At 33.8% G+C, this 12754-nt stretch overlaps 1 protein-coding gene and 1 pseudogene across 2 annotated transcripts; both read left to right on the top strand.

Annotated features, from left to right (window-relative positions):
- Positions 1–590: 590 nt before the first annotated feature.
- On the top strand, positions 591–2158 carry LOC130801954 (uncharacterized; annotated as a pseudogene).
- A 4252-nt stretch (positions 2159–6410) lies between these two features.
- On the top strand, positions 6411–11939 carry LOC130806592 (uncharacterized). 2 transcript variants are annotated; one of them, XM_057671730.1, is made up of 4 exons: positions 6411–7116; positions 9534–9625; positions 10505–10694; positions 10797–11936. In XM_057671730.1, exons 1-4 carry the CDS (start codon positions 7051–7053, stop codon positions 11112–11114), a joined length of 666 nt encoding a protein of 221 aa, XP_057527713.1. In that variant the 5' UTR covers positions 6411–7050; the 3' UTR covers positions 11115–11936. The 2 variants fall into 2 exon arrangements, with proteins under 2 accessions (XP_057527713.1, XP_057527714.1); XM_057671731.1 differs by having other exon boundaries at positions 6427–7116; positions 10514–10694; positions 10797–11939.
- Positions 11940–12754: the final 815 nt, after the last annotated feature.

Raw genomic sequence — 12754 nt, 5'->3', positions numbered from 1 at the left:
CCCGAGAGGCTCTAATTACCGCGAGTATACATAAAACATATTAATGACATGATGAGGAACGCATTTTTGCTACAAACAAACAAAAAATAAACTATGTTGGTGATCTGGGCATACTATATGTAAGTATAAGTCCATTCACGATAACACGTAATAAAAAAGTAAGGCCCATTCCACTTCGACAAAACACCAACACCCAAGTTCCATAAAAATGGGTTCTCTATCCCGATCATGATTTTCCTAATCCCAAAGGGGTAAGGTCCTTCCCTTTCCTTTGGTGTCGGTTGTGGGCGAGGAGGGATTCGAACCCCCAACACCATGTTTCGTAGCCACGTGCTCTAATCCTCTGAGCTACAAGCCCCACCCCACCTCCATTGGATCTGTTTCCGAAGGTATCCTCAAAAAAGGAACCTTTCCTCTCCCCAGCCATTTCGGTTTACGAAGGTGTGAAAGCGTGTTTTTCTCTACTCTATAAGAATAAGAATGGTGCATTCCGAGGTGTGAAGTGGGAGAGATGGAATGTCATAATTGGGTTTTTGAATAAGGCGACCTTTTCATTCTTATTACTTTTCATATTGAAAAAAGTAATAAGAATGAGAGGTGTTAAGCTTTGTATCATCTTGGCGTCGAGCTGTTTTTCCGCAGGACCTCCCATACAGTATCTTTATCGCAGTAAAGTTTAACCACCAAGTCCGGGATGGATTGGTATGGTTCCTCTACGCCTAGGACACCAGAATATTGAACCACGAACTAAGAAAGGCATGAGAGAAAGACATATTAGCTTGTGATGGTGAGGCCCCAATTCTTAACTGGAGGGGACACCAAAGGCCTCCGCCCTTCCATCTCTTGGTATAGATATAGATAGGAAGAGAGGGCAGAACTTTTGTTTTTTCATGTTGTCAAAAGAGTTGAACAATGATTTTTTCGTGTTGTCAAAGAATTGAACAATAAAAATGGATGGCGAGTGTCCGATCCAATTGATCGGACCATGTAAGAACAAGGTTCACATATATCGGTCTGTTAGGATTCCTCAGCTGCATACATCACTGCATTTCCACTTGACACCTATCATAATGATAAACGAATCGTCTCGCCGTGAGCTTCTCTTGAATTTTCAAAACTTCTGTCACTCCATCCCAGCAGGGGCAAAGAACCCATCGTTGCCCCGGCTGTGCTATTGGCGGCTCTGGGGAAGTCGGGATAGGAGAGCACTCATCTTGAGGTGGGCTTACTACTTAGATGCTTTTAGCAGTTATTCGCTCTGCACTTGGCTACCCAGCGTTTACCGTGGGCACAATAACTGGTACACCAGAGGTGCGTCCTTCCCAGTCCTCTCGTACTAGGGGAAGGTCCTCTCAATGCAGTAATGCCCACATCGGATAAGGACCGAACTGTCTTACGACGTTTTGAACCCAGCTCACGTACCGCTTGAATGGGCGAACAACCTAACCCTTGGAACATACTACAGCCTCAAGTGGCGAAGAGCCGACATCGAGGTGCCAAACCTTCCCGTCGATCTGAACTCTTGGGAAAGATCAGTCTGTTATCCCTAGAGTAACTTTTATCCGTTAAGCGACGACCCTTCCACTCAGCACCATTGGATCACTAAGGCCATCTTTCGTCCCTGCTCGATGGGTGGGTCTTAAAGTCAAGCTCCCTTCTGCCTTTGCACTCGAAGGCCAATCTCCGTCCGGCCAACGGAAACCTTTGCACACCTATGTTACCTTTTGGGAAGCCTACACCCTATAGAAACTGTCTACCTGAGACTGTCCCTTAGCTCGTAGGTCCTGACACAAGGTTAGAATTCTAGCTCTTCTTGACATTGTCCCTTCGCCTTCCACCTAAGCCGTGCAGTTAAAGCCCAAAGCCAATCCCAGGGAAAAGTAAAGCTTTATAGGGTCTTTCTGTCCAGGTTCAGGTACTCTGCATCTTCACGGACATGTTTATTTCACCGAGCCTCTCTCTGAGACAGTGCCTAGATCGTTACGCTTTTCATGCGGGTCGGGACTTACCTGACAAGGAATTTTGCTGCGTTAGGACCGTTATAGTTACGGCCGCCGTTCATAGGGTCTTCGGTCGTCGGCTCCCCAGTCATGAGGTCACCAACTTCCTTGACCTTCCGGCACTAGGCAGGCGTCAGCCCCCATACATGGTCTTATGACTTTTGACATGAAAGCTTAAAAGCTGTAAAAAACCTTAAAAGCCCCCATACTAATTAGGTAGCATAAAAAGCTTTAGAAAACCTTAAAAGCCAACTTGAGACATAATTTTATACATATACCTATTTGTCTTCATTTCTAACCATTTTAAAACAATAAAATACAGTAATTAAATTAGTTTTGTGCCAAGTTTAATGTCCAACAAATCAAGTTTGACCTAGTTTAAGCAAGTTAGTGGCATGAAACCTTCAACGATGGAACATAATTTTACACATATGCCTATTTTTTCAAGTCTAACCATTCCAAAACAATAATATATCCTAATTATGTTTGTGCTAAGTTCCATGTCAAACAAATCAAGTTTAACCTACTTTAAGCAATTAAGTGGCACAAAAAAAATCTTAAAAAGAAACCATAGAACGTAATTTTGCACATATGCCTATTTTTCAAGCCTAATCATTTATGATCAATAATATATACTAATTAATGTTGTCTACATAGTTTCATGTCAAAAAAAATCAATTTTGACCTATTTTAAGCAAATTTGTGGCATTAAAAATTTTTTAAGCCTTATAAAAGCATCTTGGAATGTAATGTTGAACATATGCCTATTTTTTCAATTATAATCATTTTAAACAATTATATGTACTAATTAGTGTTGTACTAATTAGTGTTTTCTGACAAGTTTCTTGTCAAACAAATAATGTTTTACCTGGTTTAAGAAAGGTAGTGGTTAATAAGTATAGTAGTTACACTTATTGCACCTTCTTTGTGGTTTATGAAGATCTTTATTCATCATTTTTAGGTTGAAAGTGGTCGATATTTTCTAGATTGAGTTTAATTGCCTTTATATGCCTTTTCATAGCTTAATGATGATGTTTGAGTGTATACAAGTGAGTTTTCTAGCCATCCCGGTACTGAAACATGCTTACTGAGCTTCATTTTACATCAGTACATAGTCTGACACCATACCCTAGCTCATAAAGACTTTGATTGAAAATGAGGAAAGTTCGAGGGTCATTTGATTGAGTTTTCAAGGTATTTGGATGTTCTATGCATGATCTCTGGCAAGATTACAATAGCATCGGTTGAATTCACGAAGCAAATAAGCTCTGCAGTGTTTATTGATCGATTTCGGGCGAAATTTGTATGCATGCAGGCAAAGCCAAGCAACATCGGGTGAGATTCCACTTGCTTTAGTCAAAGCCTTATTCAATAAAAGGTCTGATGCTTTCTAGTTGCAATCTCGAGCGAACTTCGAAGAATCTTGATCGAGATTAGGAAACTTGGACCAAAGGTGGACTGGACTTCAGCTGAGATTGGCCCTGCTGCGGCTTCTCCGCTTCGTTTTTGTTCGACTTCGAGAGCTATCATACAAATATGACTTTTCTAGGTTTTGAGTAGAAGGATTATCGTAGACTTTTGTCAGAGAAAACAAGCCCATTTGATAATTCATTTGATATATTTGATCAAAGGAATTGAGATGCTCTTGATTCCAAAAGGATTGATTTAGTAGTCAAAAAAGGAGTTAAAAGAGATTGTTCAATTGTAAAAGGTCCTGAAGATAATTTTTCTAGGCGATTTACTGTTAATTTGTTTACTAGTGTTTTATCAAATGGAGAAAAGTGCGATCGAGATTGGTTAGTTTATTCAATAGAGCTTGATAAAGTATGTTGTTTTTGTTGTAAAATTTTAAAGAGAGGTATTTGTAGAAGACATTTAGTAAATGAGAGTTTTAGTAATTGACATCATGTTTATGAGAGACTTAAAAAACATGAAAAGAAGTGTGGAACATGTTAATGAGTTCCACACGCAACATAATAGCAAAATAATTTAAAGAGAATCCTATATCTCTTTTAGCGTACAATGGTGCAATCGATATAGTCGCTTTATCTACTAAGTTTGCTATGAATATTATTTGTGTTTAGTTGTTGAAAATAAGATTTGTTTTTATTATTATAGAAAATTCCACATGATAACCCTAAGTTTTTGAATTTTTCATGTGGTAAACGAACATTTTTATTTCGTGTGGTGAACCCAAACATTCAATATTTTCTATATAGTAGATAAAATGTTAAATTCTTTGGTAATTTAAGTGAAATGAAAGCCTCAAAGAGATTCAACAATGAAAAACAAAATGAAAATTATAACAAAAGATGAATATAAGTGTTTATGAGGTATCTTGGATACCTCCCCTTCAAATATGGTTTATTATATTTAACAATTACACGTATAAATAAAATTCTAGAACCAAGTTTGAACACTCTCAAGTTTCAATCAAAGTAATAGCTTTCTCCTGAAGTGTGTTTTTGGTGGTTTGCTCTATGAATGATACTTCCTTTTTAAGAGGAAGGAAAAAATCATTCATAGAGTCAACACATTAATCACTATAAACTCACATGTAACACCAACAATTAACATGTCAATTAACATTATAATAATGAATGACAATAAACATAGCATTAACCAACAAAGTAATGCCCTCAATGAATATGAACTGTAGCAATAAACTGTCAGGAAGCATGCTAGGCAATGCTGCTCGAACGATCCAACATAGAGCTCGAACGATCCAACATAGAGCTCGAACGAGCAGCTGTGTAACACCATCCAAAAGCATGCTGTAGGCCTTGCTCGAACGAGTAGGAGCTATTTCCCACATTCTGACTTTCGGTTTTTGTAGCCTCGATAGAGCAAGCACATTCTCATGCCTTGCCTCGTTCAAGGCATGATTTCTACACATTTAGTGAAGCCTTAAACGCCCCATATTGAGCACCTCATGTAACGTTCCAAACCTTAATACACTCACACTCAACACATCTTCACCATCATCCTCCAATATACATGATAAAGCATGTTTGATAGTTTGATTAAAGTTAGCGTCATTTATATGAATATTGACACTTGTTTTAACATTAAGTACTCATTTCGAATAAATTTTCAAAAAAGTGTCCCTTAAGGATGATTGGAGCATTTGTTTTATGAAAAAATTCATTACAATGAATAATAATAACGTAAATTTAACAAAATCTTAGTCTTTTGTCTATCAAGTGAAAAAGTAAAAAGTTTAGCATCACCATGCGGATTAAAAAAAATGTTTGTCACTATGTGGAAAAGCCAAAAACTTGGGTTCAACACATGAAATTTCTCTATTATTATTTATATGGTATTTTGAGGGAAAAGAAATGTATATATACTAGTATAATCCCATTGCAATGCACGAAATTTTAAAACTTTTATATATATAGTAGTTTAACTGTTTTGATAATTTTTTGTTAGCGTAATTATTAATTATTCAGAAACAAAAAAATTTCATAATCATAGAAAAAAATTTACATACTCAATCAAAATAGATATTATATATATAATGTAAGTTATTGACAATTTACATCTTAATGCAACAATAAAAAAATTAAAATTTAATATATATAAAGACATTACATTTTATAAGAGGTCCACTTTAATTACGCAAATGAAGAAGTAAAAGAGAAACAACATTTACACTCTAGAGTTATTGATAATAATTGAAAAAATAGAAAATAATATTTAATTAAAGAATAATTGAGCAAATAAGAAAACATTATTTAATTAAGGAATAAAAAAGCAGTACTTAATCAAGGAATAATTGAGTAAAGTGACATGTGATGAATCATAAATTCCACAACTCTCATTCTAAAGCCGCCATGTGTTAAAATGGTTTTTAAATTAGTATATTATATATGATATAGTATGATATATACACCACGAAAACAAATGTACCAAAATCAATAGGCAAATAAAAATTAGGAAAATTAGTCAAAATTTACTATAAAAAAATCGTCATTTTCAAAAAATTGCTAGTAAGCTATTTTGTCAAATATTATATAATAAATTTATTTTGTTTAAACAAACCAAATACCAAATAACAGTTTTTATTCATTGACCAATAAATGTAGTTTTGACAAACAATCAGATGGTACTCCCTCCAATTCAATTTAGTTGTCCTTTTGGTTTGAACACAAATAGTAAGAAAATGAGGAGACCACCTAAAATAGAAGACTCATGTATAATATTGAGTGTTTTTAATATTAAAAAAATGAAGACACCACTTGAAAATATATGTATTAAAGTAAAAAATTGGACAAATAAAAGTGAATTGTCAAAATAATAAAAGTAGACAACTAAAAGTATTGGAGAGAGTATTTTGGAAAGAAAATATTAAAAGTAGTTTGTGACAATTATTTAGTAGTACTCTTTAACATTTTTCTTCCTTATTTGGAAAAACAATTATCAAGTAGTTTTTGATAAATTTTTAATAATAGCAATGGGAATTAGGAATGATCATGGGTAGAGTTTCTCCATTTAGGCGTAATAATTTATTATCATCTATCAATTGCTAACGGTCATCAAAAAACAAGGAAGAAAAATCTATGAAAAAGACCGACAAACGGTGCGCACTCGTTGAAAATTTTCTAATGCATATGGATATGATATTTCCACCAAAAAAATTCCAAAATTTCAACAAACGGTGCTTACTAATCAGTAATTACTAAATGAATCTTATATGAACTGCTAATTTTTTTATTATTATTTTTCAATCAAAATTCCTAATTTTCTCACCATTATCTTACCCATTAGCCCACAGAATATCTCCCCTAATTTTTTCTTCTGATGTTCAACGGAGCTCATCGATTTTATTATGAAAAGTTACAATTTTATCCACAATTAGTTCAATCTAGGGTTTCCGATTTGAATTTTGCGCTCCATCGAAGTATAAAGTAATTTCTCAAGTGACGTTGAAAATTTGGCTTTGATATGTTATCTTATCCTTTTCCATTTCCCCAATTTTCTCCCCAAGAATTTTGAAATTTCGTGCAACTTCTGAAATTTCAATGCTTTCTGTGAATGTTCATCTGCCATGTTGCTCTTCATTTCAGCATTTCGAACCAGATTGTCATCTTCTCTTGTCAATTTGAATCCTCAGGTTTGTTAGTTTTTTCTAATTCATTCTCTTCAAAGTTGTTTCTCCTTAAAAAAATACTTGTAAAACTGATTAATTAGATGCTGCATTTGATTATTTGGTTGCCAGCTAGCTAGGTTTAATTATTGTGATTCTTTTTGATTGATTATTTGATGCTTTCTCACGTTTATTTACCAACTCAATCGATACATATTATAAAAATCTACCCCCCTTCTTTAGCTCACGATTGTTCTTTACCATCATTCGTGATTGGGCATTTTAGAAAAAAATCTGAAATCGTTGCTGAGTTCACAGATTTGACATATTTGACGTTAAATATGATTAGAAGCGCTCGAATGCGTTTTCTTCGCATCGCTGATTGTAGTGAGCTCGATTTATGAGTGCATGTGCTTAAATTGAACAAGTTGAAGTATTTTCTTCTGTGATATGTGAATACCGAAAGATTTTTTTTAATTTCTTTTGATAAACTTAATCAGAGATTTAAATGTGTGTTTATTTCACATTATTGATCATGTCTTTATATACTTTTGATATTTACTAAGATGCCTTGGTTTTGGTGTATTCTCATTTGGAATGTGATCGACTTTCTGGAGATATATTTCGCGATGAAAGTCGATAAACAAGTGAAAGTTTTGGACACCACGATTCATGGGGATATAATTTTGCAGGAGAGGATAGATTTAACTTTCTGGTTTTAATCAGTTTCTTTTATGTCTTCCCAAATCCCAATGTATTGCATAAGTCATAGGCGGAGCAAAGATCATCGAGACTATATATTTTTCGTGAATTTTCGAAATCGGGGCTCCTTCATTAATTAAGTTGTTACCTATATTAAGATTTTGATTCTAAGTATTATAATTAATAAAAACTCAATACAATTTCTCTTGGCAAGTTTAATTCCTGGTGTAATAGATGGCAAAATATCATATGACTTATACTCCTCAAAAAAGAAAAATAAAAAAAAAACAGAAAATAATTCAATAGGTTTTTTTTTTAAAAAAAATTGACCTTCCCCACCCTATCTGTCCCCCAATTTCCAATTCCCTATTCCCTTCCCTTGGCAGCCTTGCTTTCGTTTATGGTGGAAAATTTTTTCCTGTTTTCGATCAAATCTTTTTATCTCTTATCTCCCTCATACTCAGTTTTCAAATCACCAAACAGTATTTAATTCCTAGATTATCAATTATAAACCGTAAATGTCCCAAAAGATTCAAAATTTTCCTACTTTAACAACGTTGAACAACTAGGAGATGGTGGCTGATGGTGGGGTGGTGGAGGCCAGAGGGATTTTGAATTTTTTTTTATTATTTTTTTATTTTTTCCTAAATGACCGATTAAACAAGTTATAGGTAATGTCGGATATTAGTAGAATATATCCTATTTAATTGGTATTATTCATATTTAATCAAAAGTTGGGATTATTATAGGGAAATCAGAAATAGGTTGGATTATTGTGGGCAATTTTTCCAAATTAAGTTTTGATTCCTAATGTTAAGAAGGCGTATAGAAAAAAAAAGTACCAAGTTGATGGCTAATAGTAAAATGTAAAATATAGAAGATTGAAAAATTAAAAATAAGATGTTTATTATTTTTAGAAATTATGATGTTAGTTATTGATATTTGATTCGGTGAAAATGAAATGATATGAGAGAAAATGTTTGAAAGTTGAAATGGTTGCTTTGGAATTAAATAAAATAGAAAAAGAAAAAAATAAATTACAACTAATAGGATTTACTCCTAGGACCATTGATATGTTAAGTAAAACTTCAACTACCTAGTATTCTTTATTACTATATTGTTCTAATATGATTTTCATATACGAGGCTCTTTAGTTTTGGGGCCCTTTTCGGTTGGGTTTCCCGCCATTATGGGATACAATGTGACATGGTGAACCATAACAAGGGCGCTCTAGTTTTCCAGTCGCCAAATATGTTGGGTCATGTTCCATTGAATCGATTGGTTCACTAACTTTTAGAGCCAAGTTAAACATGTAAATATCTTACAATTACAATTATACAACTACAGCTACTCAAAGCTACAGATACTTAGATTGCTAACAGCTATGCACAGAGCTTCAAGTACTTGCCCGCTCAGCTACTTGGCCCCGAACATACCCTTAATAATTAATATGCAAATTTTAAAAGCAGAAGTTTCAAAGGCACCTGATTTCCTGTATAATTCCTTTTCACTTTGGGCGATCAACTATTTCAAGAAAGCTTAACTGACTCTTCCTTCCCATTGTCGTTTCCTTTTCAGTTGTATCAAACTTTTCAATTTTGTTATCCTCTTTGAATCCTCGAACGTGAGGTTTGCCGCTCTGATCCTTTATTGAGTCATGTTAAATTGTGTCCCTTTTGTAATATTCATTTGGGTCAGTACAGATATTTGCTACATGTTGATTGTAATTGACACTGGTACAGGATCATCAAAGTGGTTGGCTATCCAAGTACTCTGTAACTGTGGTAGTTGGTGTTGCAGTTGCTACTTTTATCTGGAGACAAGCCTGGATAAGGTGTGTGATTTCCATCAAAGCTCATAATTTGTTGTGCATTGTGTTAATTCTTTATTGCTGAGACAAATATATTTAATTGGTCGTGGTTGGAACTTAAAATTTGTATAAGTGCTCATTATTATTCACAAATGAGTTGTATATGAGTCACCTCTTTTCCTCCTTGTTCGAGTTGCCGCAGACTCATTTTCTAAATACTAACAGACTTAATAAAAATATTCCGAGGGTTTTAATTTGATTATGAGGCTTCACTCACCTAAGACACTCAGAATTAGAATGTTGAAGTTGATCTGTCCTCCTTAGTCCTTACCCTGCCTAGATTGGATTCGTTTATGTGGTATTGGATTCCAACAGAAGTATTTGTATTTTAATGAAGTCATTTTTTAGTTTGAACTCCTAGAAAGTAGAAATAAGGGTTTTTTAAGTCAATTAATAATCAAGAAAGTCAATATTCCATGCTAACCCGCACTTGAGGAAACCAAGGTTCTGAATCGCACTCAAAAACTCAACATTGCACAGGACTTATTCTAATTCCGAACTAATAGTAATGAACAAGCTTTCAACAATGACATAACTATTGCACAATATTTCTACTTTTCCGCATTAGTTTGGGAATTTTTTATGTTGTAAAATCATACGGTTGAAGCTATCCATGAATTAGTTCCTTAGATATGGCAAGCCCAAGCCACAGATCAGTACTAAGTGATTATCAGCTAATCTTTCTCGGGGTTTCCATAAAAGATTGAATTTGCGTTTTCAAAGTAGATGGTTCTCTCTTCTTTGTAGAAGCTTCTAATTGTATTTGCATGTCTAGAAAACTACTATATCATTCAGAGTAGCACATCATTTCGATTGACCACGCTTTTAACATGTTGTTTCAAGATCTCACAGCAGGACAGATCATCACCAGGGCCATGATTCAGACGAGGTCAGCTCATCTGTGGAAGCAAGTACCAATGAAAACATTGAGTTGCAGTGTTTCTGTGGGCTTCCTGCCAAATTAAGGATATCAAAAACTATGAGGAACCCCTATAGATTATTCTATAACTGCCCCAAAAATGTTTTTCATCATGTGTGTATTCTATTTCGCTCACTTATTGTTTTTACTCATTATAAAGTATTAGTTTGTCTATTTACTCATACTTGTTTCCTTTCTTTTTGAAACTATTTGCAGCAATGTCAATGTTTCCATTGGTCTGATGAAATATCAACTAGTGTAGAAAGAAGTAGAAGAGAAATCAATTTTCTAAGGAATGAGTGTATTCGGTTGCATAAGCGAATATCATATGTTCAATCTCGACGAGAAAACGATAGAGCTTTTTGGGAGCACGAAAGATCGGAGCTAAGATCAAAGGTATCATCTATTCAAACAGAGTTAGATGATATCAAGCTAAGTGTTCAACATTTATACGAGTTAGATAATATGCCGCCTGTTTATGATTATGCCATGAATGAGGAAAATGATGGAGTAATAGATATAGAAATTTTGTAGAATATAGGAACTAGGGAGAGCTCCAAAAACAGAAGTACATGTATATAATTGGAAGAGGTAGACGTGGATGTGGGCCGATCCCACCTATCTTGGGTATTACAAGCCCGTAGTCCATGAAAATCACAAATTCTTATTTGAGACCGTCTTTTGTAAAGGCGGCTTTTAAAAGCCCAGTCCAAATCTATTTTATGTTAATTTAAAAAAAAACTGCTACTGAAATCAAAGCGAACGTGTTAGGGTTATAACATTATTTGTTTGGAGTTATAACATAATACATTATTTGGTGTTTTGCATATATTTGGGGTTATAACTTTAAATATATTATGTTATAATCCCAAATAAATTATGTTATAACACCAAAATGTTATAACGCCAAATAAATATTATTATAACTCCAAATATATTACGTAACTTTTCACATTCTACTTGACACGCGCGCTTTGATTTCAGCAACAGTTTTTTTTTTAAATTAATATAAATTAGATTTGGGCTGAATTTTTAAGAGCCGTCTTTATAAAAGATTTCTCTCAAGAGAGCACCTGCATGAAAATAGGTCAAATTTAACGAAGGGGATTACTGGTTCAGTTAGGATGACACTGATGTGCTCCCTTAGTCAAAATAGACAACGCAGTAAGTGGTTTATGTTGCATGAATTGTCGCAGTAAGTGGTTTATGTTGCATGAATTGTCGCTCTTTTTGTATCTTGAATAGTCGGAAGAATGTTTGTAATTTAATCTCTCCTGTTTTAACCTAATGCTCCCTGACCTCTTCTTTTTGAGGTTATTACATTTCTGTTCTTCATTCTATTTAATAGACATTTTAAAACTTTTAATGTCTTTAGTTATATATGATTCTAAAAAGTTGATTTTAAAAAATATGTATTGAGACATACTAAAAAGCTTTTAATTAACCATATTTTACATTATACATATAAAGAAGTTTAGGTAAAATTAATTCAATTAAGTAATAATATTTGCTATAGTGATCTTAGCAACAAAATAAATCCAGTAGACATATTTATGTACTTTTTTTTTCTTGAACTACCAATTAAAACAATATCATAAATAAATTTGCACATTTCTCTAACTATGAATTCCAAACTAGACATGATCAATTGCCTAACCATAATTTACTAGACAATATCATCCGAAAAATTGAAAAAAAAAAAATCAATAATCTATACCAATCCAAAAAAAAGTCCATTATAACTTGTAACAAAGTACCACCCAAGAATGTGGTGAAGCTATGGCTGCAATGTTCGGTTTAGAGCTGGCTTTACAGCTTGGTTACGACTTACGACAAGATCCATTTTGAAGGTGATGCTGCTAGTGTGATTTCCAAGATTGCTTTGGGTCACAAGAGTGTAGCTCCTTTATATTATACTTAGAGAAATTTCATATGGTAGCATTTATTTTTCATGAAATGCCAGTGGTAGCATTTTTGCATGCTTTTCCATATGGTAGCATCTAGTTTATGCACTATCTATCTAAGTAGCATTTTCGGTTAAATTCTTGTTAATTTCCATTTCATTCATCATTTTGTAAGATTTTTCCACATGGTAGCATCCAGTTTTTGCGCTCAAATGTTTAATTCACTATTTTATCGTTTAATTTACCAATTAATTTATCAATACCCTTAAA

Source organism: Amaranthus tricolor, chromosome 2 (genome assembly GCF_026212465.1).
Source record: "Amaranthus tricolor cultivar Red isolate AtriRed21 chromosome 2, ASM2621246v1, whole genome shotgun sequence".
NCBI classification, from domain to species: domain Eukaryota; kingdom Viridiplantae; phylum Streptophyta; class Magnoliopsida; order Caryophyllales; family Amaranthaceae; genus Amaranthus; species Amaranthus tricolor.
This window is presented reverse-complemented; position numbering and strand designations above follow the sequence as displayed.